The 22344-nt window shown below is 54.7% G+C and overlaps 1 protein-coding gene across 8 annotated transcripts; it reads right to left on the bottom strand.

Moving 5' to 3' along the window:
- Positions 1 to 4946: 4946 nt before the first annotated feature.
- On the bottom strand, positions 4947 to 22278 carry S1PR2 (sphingosine-1-phosphate receptor 2). 8 transcript variants are annotated; one of them, XM_023645446.2, is made up of 3 exons: positions 21651 to 21950; positions 15287 to 15601; positions 4947 to 7423 (listed from the first exon to the last, which is right to left on the bottom strand). In XM_023645446.2, the coding sequence occupies exon 3, from the start codon at positions 7379 to 7381 to the stop codon at positions 6326 to 6328; it is 1056 nt and encodes a 351-aa protein (XP_023501214.1). In that variant the 5' UTR covers positions 7382 to 7423; positions 15287 to 15601; positions 21651 to 21950; the 3' UTR covers positions 4947 to 6325. The 8 variants fall into 8 exon arrangements, 5 of the variants coding, with proteins under 5 accessions (XP_023501214.1, XP_005612005.1, XP_005612006.1 ...); XM_005611948.4 differs by having other exon boundaries at positions 15287 to 15397; positions 21651 to 21940; XR_011440621.1 differs by lacking the exon at positions 4947 to 7423 and adding an exon at positions 13638 to 14311 and having other exon boundaries at positions 21651 to 22253.
- Between the last annotated feature and the right edge of the window lie 66 nt (positions 22279 to 22344).

Below are 22344 nucleotides of genomic sequence, written 5' to 3'. Positions count from 1 at the left end.
CTATAGATTTGCTTCTTATGGGCATTTCATATAATGGAACCATACAATTTGTGATCTTTTGTGTCCGACTTCTTTCACTTCGCATAATTATTTTGAGGTTTATCCGTGTTATTGTGTGTATCAGTACTTTGTTCCTTTTTATTGCTGAGTCATATTCCATTGTATGGAGGGACCACATTTTGCTTGTCCCTTCACCAGTTGATGGTCACTGGAGTTATTTCCACTTTCGGGCTACTATGAAAAATGCCGCTATGAGTATTCACATACAAGTCTTTGTGCGGACATGTGTGTTCATGTCTCTTGGGTAGGTACCTGGAGTCAAATTCCTGGGTTGTATGGTAAATACGTTTGACTTTGTAAAAAATTGCCAAACTGTTTCCCAAAGTGGCCGTCCCACATGGCACTTCCAGTTGGGATTATTAACACACCCATTTCACAGGTAATGAAACCAGCTGGGACTTGTCAGATCACTTGCCCACAGTCTAGCTGGCTTGTCAAGGGTTGGATTTGAGATTCAAGTCTGATTTTTCTGACATCACAGCAGGCGCTTTTAATACTTACACCATAATTGCCACTAAGAATGAATCGCATCCACCCGACTTTATTTCCCTTTCTTGAAAGATTTGACTATTCCTGGACAAGATGCTCAGGGAAACGTGGTGGACGTCAGATGTTTGAATTTGGGGAAAACACATCTGCTTTGTAGACAAATGAGAAAAATGGCCAGGAAGTGAGGATGGGGAGATGGATTAGAAAGCCTTTGAATATTGCTAATGAACTGGGTCCAAGCAATAGGCACCCACGGATGATCAAACCACTAGAGGACAGTCAGATAGGGAATTTACAAAGATCAGGCTGATGGATTCTGAACCCTCTGATCGGTCTTAGTCATCAGTAAAAGTGAGAGACAGCCAGCCGTCATGTTCTCCTGGTGGAAGTTTCCAGCACTGACAATGAAGAACTGAAGCCAAAAATATCAACCTTGAATATGACTGGGGACAGAGGAACAACATTAAATGACATAAGAGGATGCCATGAGCCAACACCCAACTTTGGGAAGGCCTCCAGGGCAAACAAACTGGTTTCTTCAACAAATGAATGATCGAAAAAAAAGAGGGAGAGGAAATCTTGTTAAACCTTGTTAAACAAGGTTAAATAGATTTAACTTGGTTCAAAGCGTCATTAACTAAATACCATGTGAGGACCTTGTTTGGATTCTGATTCCAATAAACAAAATGTTAAAAAGAAAGCGGAGACAGATGGGGAAATTTTAACACTGATTGATACTTCTGATAAGGGCGATCACAGTATTGCGGTTAAGTTCAAAAGAAAAGGTGTTGCTTTCTCTTAAGAAGTGGCGTATTTACGAATGAAATGATATGCAGGCCTCTGATTATCTTCAAAATATCCAGTGAGTAATAATTGATTCAGACAAGAATGGATGCTAAATGAGTGAGCTTGACGGGTAATGAGATATTTACAGTCTCAAAGTACCTTCCACAAGATATTTCATAATTACAAAGTAGGAAACACTAACTTTAAAGGAAGAGAACTAGGCAGATACCACCCAGCAATCGAAGTTAACATTGCTGACGATGAGACTAATTGAGAAAGACACATCACTTCTGTGGTTTTTCTGCCGAAAATGCTAGCCCGAATCTAACCATGCAGAAACATCAGACAAACCCAGCTGAAGGACATTCTACCAAAATTCTGACCTGTAGTTTTCAAAAATGTCAAGGTCGTGAAAGTTCAGAAACTGTTCTGATTGAGGGAGATTAAGAGGATGGTTGAAGGCAGCAAGCAGATCCGAGATTTTCTTCTGCTATAAAAATCAGTCATGGGATGATGTGAAATGTGATTAAAGTTTGTGGATTTCCTGATTTTGATCATTTTCCTGAGGTCATGTAAATGCCTTATTCTTAGGAATCGCACTGAACTATTTAGGTAGGTAGATGGATGGATGGGTAGATAGAGAGAGAGAGAGACAGACAGACAGACAGACGGGAGCCTGGAGTGCTAGTAAGTGGGCATCTGTCTTTCTTATGTGTGACCAATTTCCTCTGAAACCCTTTTATTTGAGAGAGAAATCAATTTCTCCCTCTCCCTCTTATTTAAGTTGCTAATATTCTGTTTTCTGTTGTCTACAGCTGAGCGCAATCTTGATATGATTATTAAAGGAAATATTCCCCAAATCATGAAGTGATCTGTGGAAGCTACAATGGCATTCATAATAATGGCAGCAAGACATGACTTTTTGTGGAAGTGGTGGCATCATGCCCAAAGAACTCAGCTGCTGCAAGGCCGCAGAAACCGGAGCTACAGAATCTAGCATTGTGCTGCCAGTGCCGTAGGCAACGGCCACACTTGGCTCTTTACATCTAAATTAATGACAGATCAAATCCAGCTCCTGCATCCCAGGAGCCACATTTCAAGTGCTAAATAGCCACAAGTGGGCACCGCAGATATAGCGCATTTCCATCACTGCAGAAAGTTGTCTTGGGCAGAGCAGCTCTGGGTTGTGGAGTCTAGAACACTTCTCAGAATGTGGTCAGAAGACCACACCCTTCTCATCAGTGGGACACATTGCTGGGGTCACCCATGACCTATTCCCTCAGAATCTCTGACTGCGGAGCTTAAGAATCTGCTTTTTCAAAACTGCAATGACATGTCACCGTACACCCCTCAGAATGGCTATAATTAACAAGATGAGAAATAACAAACGTTGGAAAGGATGTGGAGAGAAGGGAACCCTCATACGCTGCCAGTGGGAATGCAAACTGGGGCAGCCACTATGGAAAACAGTGTGGAGATTTCTCAAAAAACTCAAAATAGAAATACCATATGATCCAGCTATCCCACTACTGGGTATTTATCCAAAGAACGTGAAATCACTAATACAAAGAGAGGGGCCAGCCCCGTTCCATTCTAGGCTCTAAGATTTGGGAGACATCAGCAAAGCAGGTCTTCAGACCAGGATATTAAGGAGGATCAGCTGTGACTGCAACCTTCCATCAAGGATTGCCTGGGCTCGAATCCCAGCCCCTCCACCCACATGCTTTGTGACCTTGGGCAGGTTACTTGACCTCTATGTGCCTCAGTTTCCTTAACTGTCTGAGTTCCCATTAATAGTCCCTACATTACAGAGCACAGTACACCTAAACTGTTGCTTCCCATTTTATTTTCTTCACAGCACTTAACACTCAGTGAAATGACCATCAGTTGGTTTTGCTTTCATTCATTTGAGCAACACTTATTGAGCACCTGCTGTGTGCTGGCCACTGTCCTGAGCCCTGGGGCCAAGCAGTAAACAAGACAGACATAGATCCCTGCTGTCATGGAACCAGCATTCAGAAAGGGAAAATCGGAAATAGGATAAATGGGCAAAATGTGTTGCCTGTTAGAGAGTAGCAAAGAGGCGGATACGATCCGAACCATGTGCACGGCATGGTGAGGCCTCATCCCGGGTGTGATATTTGAAAATAGACCTGAAGAGGGAGAGGAGTCACAAGGATGTCTGCGGGAAGATCATTCCAGGCAGAGGGAATAGCAGATGCAAAGGCCCTGAGGTGAGAAAGCACTGAGTACTGTTTAAGATGCCAAAGACACAGTGGTGAATAAGACCAACGCTGTCCCATCTTCAAGGGGCTCATGTTTTAATTGGGGGAGACAGATAAACCCATGTATAATACACTGCCAGATGATAAGCAGGTGAGGGGCTAGACAGAGCGGGAGGAAGGTGGTCAGGGCAGGCTTCTCTGAGGAGGTGGCATTGGAGCAGAGGCCTGAAGGAGATGGAGGGAGCACGTGGGTATTTTGGGGAAATTTATTGACTCTGGCCTGCCCCGGGCCTCTTCCTCCTCCGTGTCCCAGCGAGGGCTTGGGTTCCCGCACAAAGGCTGTCTCTGAACTGCTGGAGGAGGGGGAATTCTGACGGGGCCTCTGAGCCCCTGGCTGCCGTCCGCCCTGTTCCTTCTCTGCCACCAGCTGCCTCAGTGTTGCCATGGTGCCGCTGGGTGGGGCTTCAGCCTGGGGGCCTGGGTTCCCCATCAAAGCTCCAGACCTATCTTCAAAGGAGCCGATATGCCGTGCCTCTGGGCAAAGGAGGGTGGCGTCACCCTGGAGCCAAGCTCGGGCCCCACCCCCCAGCTGCATCCCATCTGGGCTTCTCCTGGTTCTGGGTGGGGCTGACCGCTCCTTCTATGACAAACAGCGGGTTGAGGATCCTTGCTGCGGCCCAGTGGGGGAGCTGGCAGGATCTAGAGTCAGTCTTAGTTCAAATCCAGACAGGCGTTGGGGGAGGTCACGGGGGGTGGGGGGGAACAAGGGAGCGGGAGCCAGCCGGTGGACAAGTTGTTAAGATCATGCTCTCTGCTATGGTGGCCCAGCGTTCACTGGTTCGATGCTGGCTGTGGACCTACACACGGCTCATCAAGCCATGCTGTGGCAGCATCCCACATGGAAGAACTAGAAGAACTTAGCACTACGATATCCAGCTACGTATTGGGGCTTCAGGGAGAAAAAAAAAAAGAGGAAAATTGGCCACAGATGCTAGCTCAGGGCCAATCTTCCTCACCAAAAGAAGAAAGAAAAAACTCCAGACAGGCACTGCCCCAACCGGCTATGTGACCCTGAGCAGCTCACTTAACTTCTCTGAACCCACAGCTCCAGAAAAGGAGTTTATAGTAACTCCCACCTCCTGAGATTCACATCTTCATGCCTGGAAGGTGCTTGATGAAGGTCGGTCATTCTTTTGGGGAATAGGAGCTTCAGAGGGGTAGCTGGGCCTGTGTCCCCCAAGACCATCTGTCCAGCCCCCGAGGAGGCCCCCACCACCCACCAGGCCTGGGCAGCAGCCGCCCTCCCCTGTCCCATCCATCCCCCAACCCCCCGCGGGGAGCTCATGCAGGAGCAGCCGCCTTTAGCTTGAAAAGACACCACGACCGGAAAGAGAAACTGAACCGTTTATTGATTGGGGTGCACCTGGTGTCAGGCACGAGGGGCCTCTGGGGAGCTGTGTGAGGGGAGACAAGCCCCCAGCTGGCTCCTGGCCCCCCAAAGGCCCCCCTCCCCAGCCTGTGCATTCATGACACCCCTCTGAGGTGTGAGGTTTCCTTCCCCAAGCTCTCAAAGGGGCAGATGAGCCAGCAATGAAAGGTGTCTGTGCAGGGCCAGGGCCCTCTTTGGCAGCTTCAACACGGACAGGGGGAGACAGAACAGCATCCCTTCTGGGGGGATGTGGCGGGGGAGGGGGGGGTCACAGACATCACACCCAGACGTGCACACAGACACAGACAAACAGACACACACATAAATATACATTTGTACCGCAATGTCCCTTCCATCCATCCACGGAACTTAGGAAAGTCCTTCCGGGGCAGGTTAGGGGAAGAACACCCCAAAAATGTCCTGGGCACCCCCACCGCATGTTCCGTTCAATACAACGTGAAAGGACGCACAGCGGGCTCCAGGCTGCCCCGCCTTAGAAGACCTGGTACCTTGCCTGGGACCCGAGGCGGGAGTAGCTTGGGGGTGGTTGTTTTTGGGGGGTGGGGGGTCCTGAGCAGACAGCTCCCTCTAGAACTTTCTCCACTTCCACCCTGAGGCCCTCCTCAGGCCCCCTAGACCGGTTTTTCCAGTCCTTGGTGATTCCTCTGCGCCCCAAATAGTGCAATTGGCCAATGAGGTCTGAGAATGGGGTCTGGCCCCCTCCAACCGCCCCCCGCCCACGACCCGACCCGACCTCCACCCTGTGGTTTCCCAGCATCTTGTGAAGTGAGAGGAAAAGGAAGCGGCCACAGTGGCAGGTGGTGAAATTTGAGGAAGCTGTGGATTGGAGCCCGGGAACTGTTAGCCAGGGCTGTCAGCCCCTCGGGACAGTGGTTCCAGGGAAGTGGCTGGAGGTTGCCAGGAAAAGGTGGCAAGGGGGTAAATTCGGAGGAGGCTGGCACAGGGTGGAGTGTCAGGCAGTCGTGAAATGTTGAAATCCTTTGTACCGGGTTGTAAATTGCTCCTTCCTGGGGCCCCTCGTGAATGCCTGCCTGCTGTCATCCAGGCCCTTCCCAGCTCTCCCCAGACCTCCCCATGATCTAGTCCTAAAGAGGCCCCACAGGTCCCTGCACCGGCCTCCAGGACCTGACAGGAGCTCTGCCATCTGACTGGTCAGTGCCGCAGCTGGCCGGCCCAAGTGTAAAACATTTTCTGTATCCCCCAGGTCTGCAGCGTGGGGACATCTTGCTTGGCAGCCCCACGTGTCTGTCTGAGGTCACTCGGTGCCTCTCCACGGGGCGCCCTGCCGTGGCCCAGCTGTCGGCCCTCTTGTCCCTCAGACCTCCGTGTTGCCCTCCAGACACGTGGGTGATGTGGGCATGTGCATGCTCCTCTCCAGGGAGCTGGAGCTGCGGAGGGGCAGGAGGCTGTGGCCTGGGGTCCCGGCCCGCCGTCCCTGCATCCTCGCCGCAGGCCGCCAGCACAGCAGCAGCCGCAACACCTCCTGCCGCAGGTCCTGGCTGCGCCACGTGTAGATGACAGGGTTGAGCAGTGAGTTGAGGGTGGCGAAGGCAAAGAAGTACTGGGCCTTGTAGAGGATGGGGCAGGCCCGGACGGGACAGGCGTAGTCCAGGAGGAGGATGCTAAAGGCGGGCAGCCAGCAGACGATGAAGACGCCCAGCACGATGGTGACCGTCTTGAGCAGGGCCAACGTCTGTGGGCCAGTCACATCGGGATGGCTGGAGCGGACCACGCAGTAGATGCGGATGTACAGCACCACGATGGCCAACAAGATAATGGAAAAGATGGAGACCACGCAGAGCACGTACTGCTTGGCGTAGAGCGGCAGAACGGTGGAGCAGGCCTCCAGGAGGCCCAGACAGTTCCAGCCAAGGATGGGCAGGCCCCCGAGAACCAGCGAGATGAGCCACGAGGCGCCGATGAGCAGCAGCATGCGACAGCTCTTGTCGCTGCCGTAGACCTTGACCTTGGCAATGGCCACGTGCCGCTCGATGGCGATGGCCAGGAGGCTGAAGACGGAGGCGGAGAGCGTGATGAAGGCAGAGCCCTCGCGGGCAAACCACTGTACAGGTGTCAGGCGCAGTGTGACCGGGCCTGAGAGCAAGGTGTTGGCGACAAAGGCCACGCCCGCCAGCAGGTCCGAGGCGGCCAGGTTGCCCAGGAACAGGTACATGGCCGAGTGGAACTTACTGTTGCGTATGACGGCGATGAGCACCAGCAGGTTCTCCAGCACGATGGCACAGCAGAGGAGGATGATCAGGCTCGAGGCCACCTGGCGGGAGGCCTCCTGCTTGTCCAGCGTCTCCTTGGTGTAATTATAGTGTTCCAGGACCTTGCTGGGGCTGAGGTACTCCGAGTACAGGCTGCCCATGGTGGGGCTCAGTGGCCGGCCGGGGCCATGGGGCTGTCAGAGCTGTGGAGAGAAAGGACAGAGAGACAGACAGACAGGTCAGTGCTGTGGCTGCTGCCCAGGCTCTGACTTTGGACGGCTACAGTTGGAGTCCCAGCTCTGTCACTCCTCGCTGAGTGGCCACGTGAAGTCAGAATTATCATCATCTCTGCTTTACAGATGGGAAACCCAGAGAAGTCAATTCACTTTCCCAAAGTCTCAAAGCTAGTCAGTAGCAGAGCCAAAAAGACCCACCCCAGAGCCTCTATAGCTGCCAGGCTACGCTGTCTTTCAAAGGAACAGGAGGTCCCCCCCAGTGGCAGGAAGGGCACAAAGTGGACTTCCAGAAGCCTTGCCCACCCAGCCACAGAGGGAACCTGGGGCACGACCTGGAGAGCTCGTCTCCTTCCTCAGATAGACTGGAGCCTCAGGCCTCACGCCGCCTGCCAACCGGGGTCAGCGAGATGCTCGCCGCTGGCAGCACAAGTCTCCTGCCCATTACTACACACTGCCTTGGACTCCAGGCTGGGTCTAAGCCTCGAGGCCATGGGCACTCCCAAGATAAGGTCTTTGGGAGATACCAAGGCGGCCCTGAGGTTCGAGCATCCCAGAGGTCACGTCATCTTCAAGCACAAAGACCTTGGAGGCAATTCAGGGTTCAATCCCGCTCCACCTCTGACACGCTGCGGGACCTTGCGCAAGTCACTGGACCCTCGGCCTCTCCGCCTCAATGTTGTCATCTGTGCAATGGGGACTTCATAGGGGTGATGGGAAAATCTTGTTGAATGATGCTCAAGGCATGCTGAGCACATAGCAAGCATTCAATAAATATTAGCTAATATTATTAGCTCCCCTCTTCCTGCCACACAGCCAGCTGGGGACTAGGTGCCCTCCACCCAGTCTTTTGGGAGGGACGTTGAGGGAGCCAGCCAGGCAAGATTCCCAACAGCCTGTTCTCATCAGCACCAGCTAGTCCTGCCGTGGGACAGAGGGTCCCAGCGGGGTGGGCAGGGCGCTGGCGCCCCCCTCCCCAGCCAAGATGAAATCCAGATGTGAGGCCCCTGGAACAAACAGGGTGGAGTCCCAGCTCCCCAGTCACATCCGGTGCGGAGAAGGCTGGGAGGGGGTGATGGGATGGGGGAGCCACAGGAGACCGCTCTGGGAGGTCCTGGCTAGGAGGATGGGGCAGCTGTGCTGAAGTCATGTGAGCGGTGAGGGGGCGTGCAGCCCCGCGGGGAGGGGGGGACGGTATTTGTTTCCATGAAGGCCTGAGTCACCCCCTCTCTCAAGGAAAACTGAGCCGTGGGGGGAGGGGGCGGGAAGAGGCAGAGAGGATGAGAGCCGACATAATGGCTTCCCCCCAGCTTGGAGGTGGGGGGGGGGGGTCTCCGAAGGGCTGGTGCAGTGTCTGCCTTTCACAAAGGGAACCGGGAGGAAGCTCCAGCCATTAGATAAATGGGCGGGCTTGGGGGGGGGGGGACGACGCGGGAGGAGGCCTCCCCAGATCCTTGGAAACACGCCTGGCGAGGACCACGTGCGCAGGAGCGTGGTTCCAGAAAAGGCTGGTTAGGCCGGTTCCTAGCAAGCTTGGGAGTGATGGGGGCCTTCCGGGGTCGCCCAACCATCTCAGTCCCAGGACGCCCCCTTGGAGGGGCGCCCTGGCCCCCCGCCTGACGGAGGCAGCTGCTCCCCCTGGGCGAAAGGACATCCGTCCTAGTTTGGGAACAGAGGAGAGCTTGTGCGCATCCCCGCGGACTGCCTCCCCGCCCAGATCGCCACACAGAGGCCCCTTGTTCCCTGCCGGACAGGGCCCCGGGCGCCCCGATGCCCTCTGCCCGCTGCAGCCGGCCTGGAGCTGGCTTGGCCCAGGCCTCGGCCTTCCCAGACCAGCCGTCGGGCCAGAAACAGCCCGCGCTCTGATTGGCTCATTTTCAATCCCAGGGCACTGAGCGACTCGCCTATTGGCCGGAGCTCTCCGTCCTCGGCACTTGATTGGCCCTCTCGGGGCGCCCTCCTGCTCCACTACTGAGCTGGAGCTCATTTCTTTCCGGGGGACAGAGTTAAGGCTGTGTGGGCGTCCCTAGGGAAAGTGTGAGCCGCGGCCTGACCGCCGGGTCACCCCGACCAGACGCCCTCAAGCCGCCCTCGTCTACTGGGCCCCTCCTGGGGTTCATAATTGACAATCAAAGCTCTATCGCAGGCCTAGGAAGCACATTTGCTGGTGGGCGAGAAGCCCAGGGTGTGTCCCGTGGCGGCCCTGTCCCCCCCCTCACGTGGGGCCACCACTCCTCTCCTGTCTGGCAGCCAAGAGAAAGATTTATAGCCATTTCCTGGAGAAATAAGCAATGAGTTCAGCCCTCGCACCCCAGGGACCGACCAAAAGTTCTATCTTCTTGGGGGAGGGGTGGACTCGGGGCGCTGTACCCTCACTTTCTGCAGCCCCAGGAAGCTGTCACGGCATGCCCAGAAGCAGCGGCAGCTCTCCTAGTTAGAGAAGGGGAAACTGAGGCCCAACTGCCTCCCTAGGACTTTGCTAACGGGGCAGCTTAAGGCAGGTTTGTGCTTCGCAGAAAGAGGAAGCAGGCCGGGTCGTTGGGGCTGGCGGAGGAGTCACCCCCAGGCCGATACGGCCCGTGCCCGCTTCCCTTCCCCGCGTCAGGCTCCCAGGCCTGGCTCAACACAGAAGCTTAGGAGGAGGTCCCCGGCCTCAGCGGAGCCAGCGGGACAAGTGACAAGGTTTGGAGGGAAGGGAAGAGAGACAGACCGAGACTGTTCCAGGGGAGATTAGGAGCGAGGAAGGATGGAGGAAGCCTCAGTGGCTTCCACGCGCCCCTTCCCCAAGTTCCACTGAGGGAAGTCTCGTGGTTAAGAGTTCCTCCTGGTCACTCAAGGATCCGGTGCCTCTTGCCCTAGGGCACCCCCCCCCCCCCCCATTTCTTTTGGTTTCCCTTCAGCTCTCAGGCCCCACCCCCTATTCCTCGTTGCCGTTTCTCCACGCAGCAGCCAGGGGGCGCTCCAGGGGGCCATCCTTGGCTCCAGATTCTACCTTGGCTCCCCACTACCCACCTACTCTCCTCACGCTGTCCCCCAGGGCCACTCCAGGCCAACCACACTGGCCTGCGACCTGCCACCCCCGTCCCTACCTCACGGCCTTTGCCCCGGCTTTGCCTCCACCTGACATGCCTTTCCTCCAAATCCTTGAAGGACTGTCTCCTCATCTTTCAGGTTTCAGTTTTAAGGACACTTTCTCAGAGGGGCCTCCAAGGACCTGCCAGTCTCCCAGAGCCGCCTCCCTCAGGCCTTTCTATCACCGCACCTTGCTCTATGACCTTCACGGCACTTGCCAATTTCGGAAATTAGGATTGTATTTCTGGTCTTCTATCTGACTTCCAGGGCAGAATGTGAGTGTCGGAGGCCGGCGCCCAAATCAAATCTGTTTTCAGCCCATTTGGAACGATGCCTGGCATCCAGAAGTACTCAGAAAACGGGTGGAATGGATGGATGGATGGACGGATGGATGAATGAATGAATGAATGAATGAACGAACGAACAAGGCCCCAGTGGGTCTCGCAGGGTGGAAGCTCCTAAGCTCAGCCCAGCCCCAAACAGCGGCAAAGGAGGCTGGAGACGCCTCTGGTCCGCGGGCAACCCCACCCCAGGCAAAGCCCGGAGCGTCTCCGTGGAGACGGTGGCAGGACCCGCCCCCGCCCTCCAGCCAGAGTCTCGACCTCCTTATCTGGCCGTGGAATGCGCGGTATCCACACTCGCAGCCGCCGGGGCCGCGCCTCCTCTCGCGCGCGACAGCCACACGCACGGTACCCCCACATCTCCAAGTGTGGGTGGGGGACTCCTCTCCATCCCAGGGGGCCCACCTCGATATTCCCGAAGGATTCGGGAGGACTGGCTTGGGGGGAGATCCCAGCAGCAGCCGCACCACGAAGGCTGCACTCGCGTCGCGCCACGCGGAGGACTGTGGTCACAGCGCGTGGCGCCCGGAGCGCCTGACTAGGGCAGAGTCGGGGGAAGGGGGTGGAAATCCCCGAGTGAGTCAACTCGTGCCGGTGTCGGGGGCGAGGTTCCCACGCTCTGCGGGGCCCGGGGCCACGCGGGATCCGCGACACGCGCGTCTGCACCCACGCCCCATCCCCAAGGGAAAGAAGAGGCGCCGGAGCCACGCAGTCGCGTTCCTTTTCCTTTCAGAACAAAGCCACGCCCCCGCGGGGCGACTGGAGGAGACAACCACTTAGGGAAACTGAGGCAGAGCGCCAGACTGCAGGCAGTGGGCGACTGTCCACCCCGGGGGCCCCGCCTCTGGGTTTGGAAGCTCCAGGGCGCGCAGCACCTTTCGCCCCGGTCCAATCCGAGTCAGCCAGGAGGGGGGCCCTCCATCCCCAAACGCACTCCCCAAAGCCTCGATCCCGGGGCACGCTGTCCTGCCTCCCAGTCTCGAGCTGAAAACGCTCGGATTTCGCCTTCTCCTCGGCGCCAACTTCCTGCCGTTGGGGAAGGCGGGGAGCGCAGTCTGGGGGTTCGCGGCCGAGGCAGGGGGGGCGCCCGGAGTCCTGCAGAGGGCTCACGGTGAGCACTCCCTCCGTGCAGCAGGAGCATGTGCGGCGCGTGCGCGCCCCGGGGCGCCCCCCGCCCCTGGCCAGGCCCCTGAGCTCCGATGCCGCGACCTCAGGGGCCCGGGACCCGCCCTTGCTGCCTCCCCCTCGCCACGCACGCTCACCTGGCTAGGCCGGCCCGGGTCCCTGCCCTGGTCGGAGGGGCTTGGGCGTCTGCGTCCCCGGGACGGCCGCGGCTGGGGCTGGGGCTGCCCGGCCGGCTCGGCTGCGTCCCGGGGCTGGGGACCAGGGACGGCGGGGCGGCGGGGATAGGCACCGCCTCGGCCCCCCAACTCGCCCCGCCCTCCTCTCCTCCCCTTTCCGGCGGCGGCTGCAATGAATTCCAGATGTGGCTGGCCGGCCGGGGCGCGCGCGGGGGCCGGCGGGGGAGGCGCGCGGGGTCCCTTTGTCCGCACCCCCACCTCCCGCCCTGCCCCTCCCAGCCCCGACCCGTGAGAACCGGCCGGCTCGTGACGTCACGCAGCCCCGTGACGTCACGTCGCTCCTGGCCAGGTGGCCTCCACCTGAAACAGCTGTTTTGAGTTGCAGATAAACTCTTGGCCCATCCCTGGGCCCCCAGAATTGGAGGTGAGCACGGGATCCCATTTATTTACCCAACAAGGAGCCATGAGGAACCGACTATCTGTCAATGCAGCAAATAGGCATTAAGCGCCTTCTGTATGTTTGCTCCTCCAACAAATCAAGTTCCTACTATGTGCCACGCCCTGCCCCAGAGGCAGGACTGGTTGTGCCTTGATAAGACCCCAGAATTCAGGCGCTGCCCCCTCTCCCCACAAGACCAGGAGCACCCAACAGCCGATCTGTGGTTTACCAGCAGGCCCAGGTCGGCCAAGTTGCATTCCAAGTTGGGGCCAAGCTTGTGTCTGATTCTTGAGTTTTCCCGCCTTCCCCTCCTTCAGCCTTTGAGCAGGGTAGTTCTGTGAAAATGTATACATAATCCCCTTATATGTTTATTTACCAAATACATTAAGGACCTACTGGGCACCAGACACTATTCTAAAGGTTGGACACGTGTCAGGAAACAGAACCCCCTGTTTGCGTGGGGCTGAGGCTCTACTGCATGTGCACAGAATCTCCAGAAGATTCCAGGAAGAAGAAACTGGCCAATTTCCTGGGAGAGGAACTGAAGGATGGGAGACCGGGCGGGGACGGGGGGGGGGGGGGGGGGGGGGGAGTCTGCTCCCACCCCAGGAATCCTTCTGGACTTTTTGACTTTCGCAACACATGCACAGGTACCCTATTCCAGCAATTAATTAAATTAAAAATTAAGGCTGCTTGACACCAGGATGGTGCAATAAAGAGGAGGGACAGGGTAGGGGTACTCTTCCGTGTGTGTATGTTATACTTCAGTAAAGATTGGTGAAAAGCAACAAGCTGAAAAAAGATATCTGTATCCCCACGTTCACTGCAGCATTATTCACAATAGCCAAGATCTGGAAACAACCGTAGTGTCGGTCAACAGGGGCAGGGGTAGAGAAGATGCAGCGTATGTAGACGATGGAATATTATTCAGCCACGAGAAAGAAGGAAATCCTGTCATTTGCAACGACGTGGATGACACTTGAGAGCATTCTGCTCAGTGAAATACGCCAGACAGAGAAAGACCAACACTGTATGATCTCACTTTTATGTGGAATCTCAAAAACAGTCAAACTCATAGAAACAGAGAATAGGAAAGTGGTTGCCACGGGCTGGGGGCAGGGGGAACAGGGAGAGGCTGGTGAAGGTACCAACTTTCAGTTATAAGATGAATAAGGTCTGAGGAGCTGACATAAACAAAGGTGCCTATAGGTGATGACACTGCATCGACTGATTGAAATTCGCTAGGAGAGTAGAAACTTGAATGTTGGCGCGCACACACAAGCTAAATATGTGATGACGGGCGTGGTCATGAACTAAATGGGGACCCTTTCACAATGTATGTGTCTGTCAAATCACCGCGATGTGCACTTTATCTTACAATTCTGTATGTCAATGTTACCTCAACAAAGCTGGAATGTAACAAAATTTAAGGCTGCTTGACGCCCAGACAATGCAACTGATAAAAAGAAAGGAGACTTTGTGCTCTCTTCTGTACGTATATTAAACTTGGTAAAGAGTGTTAAATGCAAAACCAGGGGCTGGCCTGGTGGCCGAGTGGTTCAAGTTCTACGTTCTCAGCTTCAGTGGCCCGGGTTCGGAGGTTTGGATCCTGGGTGTGGACCTGTTCCACTCATCTGCCATGCCATGGAGGTAGCCCACGTACACAGTAGGGGAAGACTGGCACAGATGTTAGCTGAGGCCTAATCTTCCTCAAGGAAAAAGAAAAAAAAAAGGAGGATTGGCAAAGGATGTTAGCTCAGGGCAAATCTTCCTCACCGAAAAAACCCCCCCAAACCCCCCAAAACTTAAAAGGAAATTAAAATTGATCCACTTATCCCTCTTAAAAAGTAAAAATGGAGTAGTCTTGATATGAAACTGTCTTCAATATGTGAAGTAGAAAAAAACACAGTGTAGACCATTTTGCACGGCTTGCGTGCACTGTCTGAGTGTGTTTATGAGGACTGTATAAATACACACATATTTGCCTAGGGACTCACAGGCCACCTCCGGGAGAAGGCACAAGCCACCGGTCACAGCGGTTACCCTCAGGGAGCGGGCTGGGGGGCAGGGGAATAGCTGAGAGGGGCCGGATTTTTCACCGTATACCCTGGGGGGCTGGAAATTTTTAGGTCATATTACCAATTCAAAAAATTTACACGGGCCTGCCTGGGGGCGCAGCGGTTAAGTGCGCACGTTCTGCTTCGGTGGCCCAGGGTTCGCCAGTTCGGATCCCGGGTGCGGACGTGACACTGCTTGGCAAGCCATGCTGTGGTAGGTGTCCCACATATAAAGTGGAGGGAGATGGGCACGGATGTTAGCTCAGGGCCAGTTTTCCTCAGCAAAAAGAGGAGTATTGGCAGCAAATGTTAGCTCAGGGCTAATCTTCCTCAAAAAGAAAAAAAATTTACAAAGACATGAAAAATCAAACAAAAGGTGACACATCGCCAGGCTGCTAGTTGTAAAATTGCTTCTATAATAATAATAAATGATATCAATAAATAACATAGTAAATAACACATCAGTGTAATTATTCAACATATCACCATTAAAGAACTTGATCTTAAAAAGAAACATATTGAAGTGATTAACAAAGAAATGAATATTAAGAATCCATATATTAATGCTACATCTATATGCAGCACATGTATTCATACAATGCAACGCCCAATGCTCTGCGTACCTCTGATGATCCCTCATTGGTGGCTGCCATCCCGAGCTGACAGTCCGATGGAGGAGACAAAGAAATTAGGAGATTTCTTGAGAGAGTTGTAACACAGGGTAGCAGGGCTTTCTGGGGAAATAAGAAAAGTCAGAGCAGGGGCCAGCCCAGTGGCAGGGGGCCAAGTGATTAAAGTTCTGCCGTCTCCAATTTGGTGGCTCAGCTTCCCAGGTTGGGATCCCAGGTGCCGAGCTACTCCGCTCATCAGCCATGCTGTGGCAGCATTCCACATACGAAGTTGAGGAAGACGGGCACAGATGTTAGCTCAGGGCCAATCTTCCTCACAAAGAGAAAAGAAACAGAAAGAAAGAAAAGTCAGAGTGACTTCGCTCCACTTCCTGAGCCAGACGTCAGTGTCCGCTGGGTTCCAGGCCAGATCTTGGGGTCCACTCGGACCTCGGCAACGCCTCACTGAATCCTCTGCCAAGTGAGGTGTGTTGCCCCGACAACCTCTTGAAACCAGGTGTTCAACCCACAGGGAGAAAAGCGCAAAGAAAACTGGGTCCTCTCCTCCCCAGGGAGCTATCGGAGCGGAAATCTCAGCCTCCCGGGGGACGTGAAGGCTGCGGAGGAAGTGCCCTCGGCTGGCTCAGCAGTTTGCCATCCCGCCAGAGACCTGGGGGCGGGGATGCTGTCAAGGCCACAGAGTATCCGGCTGTCTGTTCCAGGGACCGTGGCTACCAGACGAAGGTGACGTCCCCTGAGACACACAGACGCATTCACAAGCAACTCCCCCCTCCCCCCGAGCCCGCCTCCTCCTGCTTCTGAGGCCACACGAGGCCTCCGCCAGGTCAGCTGAGAGGACAAGCTGGAGCAATGGAAACCACTGGAGGCCTCGACTTCCTGATCGTCTGGAGGGGTCAAGGGGAGCGCTGGGCCCCGTCCGAGGGGAGCCCTTGAGTGAGAACAGCGAAAGAGGAAAGAAGCGGGGCCCTTTTCTTGGGGAGCTCCCTGGAAGGGGAAATACAGAAGGAAGAGACTAGGACCGGCCCCCACTAATGACAGGTCCCCGGCAATAATGGCTAACGCTCGCTCATGCGACACCGACGCAGACACACTGTGCCGGGTGCGGCTCTGCGAGTTCTCGCAGCCCTGGGAGGTGGGTGTTACAATTATCATCATCCTACTTTTTTAATAGACAATTTTTTTAGAAGTTTTAGGTTGACAAGAAAACGGAGTGGAAAGTACAGAGATTTTCCACACAGGCCTTGTCCCCACGTGTGCACAGCCTCCCCCACGGTCAACACGGCCCCAGAGGGGGGCATTTGTATCACTGATGAACCTACATGGACATGTCACTATCACCCGAAGTTCACAGTTGACGTTGGGGTGTCAGACATTCTGTGGGTTTGGACAAATGAGAATGACATGCATCCACCATCAGTGTCACACAGAACACTTTCACCGCCCTGAAATTCCCCTGTGTTCTGCCTGTTCGTCCCCCCTCCTCTGAACCCCTGGCAACTGCTCATCTTTTCCCTGTCTCCATAGTTTTGTGTTTTCCTCCTCACCCCATTTTAAAGATGAAGAAACTGAGGCACACAGTAGTGGTGGGATTCGAACTAGAGCTCTGTGCCCCCTTGTCTGTCCCAAGTCCCCACGCTAGTCCGGATGCAGGGACCCAAATCCTGCCCCAGTGGGTCAGGACACAAGGGCAGTGGGTACCACTCAGGACCAGCATCCGTCATTGGTGAGATGATGAACGCTCTTCTCTGTCATCCAGGTGAGGGGAATTCTCCCATCCTCCGCCGGCCCCAAATTTTGTGAACTCCCCCCACATCAATGAGGCCCAGCCTGCCCTTTCCCCCAAGCCCCGCCTCTCAGCTTTTGGCAGGAGAAACTGCATGGGAAGAAGCGTCTGAGACAGGTCCCACTTTCTCGTCATCGCCCCAGCCCTGGGGGAAGGGGCCTCAGCTGCAGAGAAACTTCCCAGATGCTGATCTTGGCAGGCGGCGGAGCTGCAGCCATTGTGTCTCACCCGCCCGTGGGCTCAGGGCCCACTTTCAGCTTCAGGGATGGGGCGGGGAGGCTCCCGGTGGAGGCCAGGCCCTGCCACGTCTCCACCAGATGCAGCCTTGGCCCTTCCAGCCTGGGAGGGTTGGACTCTCTCTTTGGGACAAGAGAAGCATGCACAGCTCGGGGAGAGGGGAATGCCAGAGGCTCGATTCTCAGCAAGCTCCCCCCCAACATAATAACAACAGCTGACATGTATATAATGTGCTGGTCACTGTCCTGAGCACTTGGCAAATATCAACTCATCGGCAGCTCATAGCAGCTCCTTCAACTAGAATATCAATAGACAGACGACCGTCCATCCTTACAAGGAAAACGGCTCAGAAAGCAAGGACCTAGTGATACACAGCAACGTGGGCGAATCTCGAACGCTTTACAGCGAGAGAAGGAAGCCAGACACAAAAGCCTACTGTACGATTCCATTTCTGTGATGTTCTAGAAAAGGCGAACAGCCTGTGGTTGGCAGGACCTGGGGGTGGAGAGAGGAGTTGACTATGAAAGGGCACAGGGGAATTTTCTGGTGATGAAACCATTCTCTATCTTGACTGTGGTGAGGGTTGCGTGACTCTATATGTTTGTGGAAACTTGTAGAACGGGACCCTCAAAAGAGAAGACCTTACTTTATGGGAGTTTTATCTTCCCACCAAAACCCATCAATAAAACCCTCGCAGCTGCCTTCCGTCAGTCGGGGTCGACTCAGGAAGATGAAAGCACCTCACATGCAGGGGGTTTAATACAGGGGTTGCTAATATAGACGAGAAACCCAATTCGGGGAGGAGGACTGAGACTATTTAGAAATTAGCACATAAGGAGGCCACGTCCAGGGGGAGACGCTGCCAGAAGCAGATGGGGAGAATTACCCTGGCTGTTCCCATCGTCCCAGGCATCCTCCTCGGTGCCTGCCATTGGCTCAATCTGGGCAGAAGCCAGCAGGTAAGCGAGATGTCACATGCAGGGTTCAGCCTCTAGCCACAGAGAGCCCATGTGCCCTGCCCAGGGGTTGGAGCCCTGAGCAGGGGGAGGGGAGGTAAGGGGGTAGGGGAGTGGGTGTCTGACATTCTGCCAAGACCTGGCTGGGGGGCTGATCTGCACGTTTTTTCTGCTCCACAGCCCCAGCCTGGCTGAACTGAAGGGAATAGAAACTATGCAAATCAGGCCTATCCCCAGGGGCTTGGGGGGTAGGACGCCTCAGTGGGTGGCTCCGCCTCCTCACAGACTCGCAGTTACCCACAAACGGAGCAACAAACAAACACACAGCAGATGTTTTCGCTGTTGATGGGGGAGGGGCCCTTGAGACAGCTCCCCCCAAGAGGCCAGACCCCTGCCTCCCGGCCCCGCCGCCATACCCTGCACCTCCTACCTGGGGCTGCCTCCCAGGAGTCCAGCCCTGACCTCTGGCCTTTGTGAAAACCCTCACACAGTGACGGGGCTAGAAAGGCCAGATGTTGGCGGGCCCTCCAACTTCTGATGGGTACCCCCTAAATTGCTAGCATGCCTGCAGCCAGCAGACCTTGTCTCCGAGCTGCAAGGCTGCCACTGGCCCCATGTCACTGAGGACAGAGGTCACCTACCATGGAGCCTTTGATCCCCAGGAGTGGGCAGGACACATTGACCTTTGACCTCTACCCAGGCTTGGGCCAAAATGGTGAAAGTTTGAGCCTCGCAGTGTACACCTCCGTTTCACCGAGGCTCGTCATCAGTGTGCTGGTGCAAGCCCTGTGCCAAGCGATCTGTTCACATTCCATTTGTTCCATCACTGCATGGAGAACCTGCAGGGGGCCTGGCACCCTTCTTAGCAAAGAAACAAAGACCCTCATCCTCCAGGAGCTGACCTTCTATGGGGGAGCGGGAGACGAAGTGGGAAAAATAAGACCATGATGTCATCTCTTAGAATGTAATGAAAGTTCTAGAAACAAATGAAACCGGGAAGGCAGATGAAGAATGTGGGATGGGAAGGGATCAGTGATTTTGGACCCAGTGTCACCTGAGAAGGTGGCCTTTGAGTAAAGACCTGAAGGAGGTGAGGGAGGGAGCCGTGCAGCTATTCAGGCAGAGTGGTCCAGGTGGAAGGAACGACCAGTGCTAAGGCCCTGAGGCTCGTGTGAGACTGACAGGTTCCAGTGAGAAGACCAGTTGGCTGAAACCACAGAGGGGTAGCGGGGAGAGGGGAGGGTGGAGGAAGCGAGGGCAGGTCCAGCTGGCCTTGTGGGCTGCCGCTCCGACTTTGGCTTTTGCTGTGAGCGAAATGGGTGGCCTGGAGGGGTCCGAGCTGCAGAGGGATGTGGTCTGACCCAGGTGTGTACAGGCTCCCTCCGTGGGAAGAAAAGACTGCGGGGAGCAAGGATGGAGAGAAAGAGAATGCTGATCCTCTCCATCGCTCAGTAGGGGCGGGCGTGTGGGTCCCACTTACCGATTAGGAGATGGAACGATTCACCCAGGGACACCCAGCCACTTAGTGGCAGCCTTTGGATTCGAATCTGTGTCTACGGGACTCCAGTGCCACTGGGTAAAAAATCATTTATTGGGCATCTTGTGTGCTCCTGACCTCAGGGGACAGAGACCTTGAGACCCAGGAGACAAACAGAGGGCTTTCTCTCTTTCTGGTAACATTCCTGCAACGAGATGATGAGCGTGTGGAGGAGCCAGCCCCATGGCCCAGTAGTTAAAGTTGCATGCCCTCTGCTTTGGCGGCCCAGGTTCTCGGGTTCAGGTCCCGGGTGTGGACCTGCTCCACTCATCAGCCATGCTGTGGAAGTGTCCCACATACAAAGTAGAGGAGAATGGGCACAGATGCTAGTTGAGGGCCAATCTTCCTCAAGCGAAAAAAGAAGGGGATTGGCAATGGATGTTATCTTGGGGTAATCTTCCTTACCAAAGCAAAGAAAAAAGGGCAGGCCAGGTGGCACAACGGTTAAGTTTGCACGTTCCGCTTTGGCAGCCCAGGGTTCACCGGTTTGGATCCCAGGTGTGGACCTACGCACCACTTGTCAAGCTATGCTGTGGCAGGCAACCCACATATAAAGTAGAGGAGGATGGGCATGGATGTAGCTCGGGGCCAATCTTCCTCAGCAAAATGAGGAGGATTGGTGGCAGTAGTTAGCTCAGGGCTAATCCTCCTCAAAAAAAAAAGAAAAGAAAAGAAAAGAAAAAGAAACTTCTGTTGAGTCTTTACTGTGTCACAGGCACTCTGCCAGGTGCCAGGCTACAGAAGGGAAGAAGACACAGCAAAAATTCTGCCCTGGGGAGTTTACACTTTAGTGGGAGAGACAGCCAAAAGCATTAAAATACAGGAAATTATATAGCACGTTACAAGATAAATATGGGTGGACATAAACAGGGCAGAATAAGGGCATCAGAAGGACCAGCGATGAGGATTGCAATTTTAAGTAAGAGTAGTCAGGACAGGCTTCTCAGAGGAGGTGACTTTTGAGTAAAGAATCGAAAAAGGTGAGGAATGGAGGCATGAGGGGCTCTGGGAAAAGTATGTTGCAGGTAGAAGGAACAACAGTTCAAAGGCCCTGAGGTGGGACCAGCATAAAGGAATGAGTCAACGAACAAAGCACGAGGCTGGCAGGCAGGTCCTGACACCCTCACCCCCCCGCCACTCTCTCTCCACTCTGGTCTTTGCAAATGCTGTTCCCTCAGCCTGGAACATACTTTCTCCTCTGGACAAGCTCCTGAGGGCCCCTCAAGCCTTCGCTCACAGGTTAAAGCTTTAGGGAAGCTGCCCCATGAGTTAGGAGTTCTTCCCCTGGGCTCCTACAGACCCTACAGAACTCTCTCCCCTATTCTAATGCCTTAGCCCTCTGCACAGGGCTGTATCTCAAAGGTGTCTGCTGGATTCACCCCCGTGGTACACAGTAGGTGCCTAATAAATCATTAAGCAACTAAGTGCCGTTCCATCCAATTAAAATCTAAACTCCCTGGCACAAGACAGACCTGGAAACCTGCCTGTAAAGTCCTAAACTGGTTCTGGGAGGAGACACACGCTTTTGGGAGGGGCCCTGGGGGGCACAGCACAGAGGCCGGAGGAGACAGACCTGTCACTCCAGCTATTCTTTGGGAGTTTCTGAAATTTTCTTTACCAGGCATGTGAATTACCTATGCCAACGCCAAACGGATAAATAAAATTCTACAAAATAAAGGACTAAAAGACCTTTTCAAATGACAAAGTGCATGGAGTTTTAAACACACATCCAAGGTTATTCATGCAGGGAGGGAAGACACAATGAAATACATGGTAAATTTTCATTCATACTTCACAAAAATATCCATATGTTATATATCAGATGCAAAAAAAAAGAAAACTCACATTGTTAGCGCGTCATTTAAGTCCTCCAGGGTCCACCCCATCCACACCGGCCCTGGTTCTTGATTTGATGACAAGGCTCACTTTTAATCCTCATCATAGTGCTGCTTCCTAAGTTTCACTCTGTGCTGGCGTTTTCATTCTGTACACGCTTTGCCTCCATCGTTTCAGCGAAGTCTCACAACCTCGCCATTTTGCAGACGAGGAAACTGAGGCTGGCTCTGACACCGAGTTCTCAGCCGCCGCGCTCCGTGCGGCCCGCGCTGGCCCCCAGGTGCCCGGCCTGGCGCGGCACGGAGGGCTGCTGCGGGCTCGTGGCGCCCCCTGGAGGTCTCATGGGTACGTGGCAAGGAACCTACCAATGAGCGTTTGGATTTCTGTAGGGCGGATGGGCCACAAGGGAGGCAGCCCGGGATCTGGGGTCGCCCCACTCTGCGCGGTCCTCGGAGAGCCCCGGCCGGTCCCAGAGGGGACAGGACCCTGGCCTAAGGCTCTAGGGGAGACACAGACCCAATCTGAGGGGCTTGAAGGGGACATTAGGCCCCGCATTTAAACAGACAAACAAAACCACGTTACTGGATACAGGAAAACCCGCGCTGAGAGTCCTGGAGGCCAGATGGGGGCGTGGCCTGGAGGGCGTGGCCAATGCCCAAAGCCTCACAGCTGTTGGTGAATTTCCCTTAGGTGCCCGTCCCGG

This window comes from Equus caballus, chromosome 7 (assembly GCF_041296265.1).
Source record: "Equus caballus isolate H_3958 breed thoroughbred chromosome 7, TB-T2T, whole genome shotgun sequence".
Classification (NCBI taxonomy): Eukaryota; Metazoa; Chordata; class Mammalia; order Perissodactyla; family Equidae; genus Equus; species Equus caballus.
This window is presented reverse-complemented; position numbering and strand designations above follow the sequence as displayed.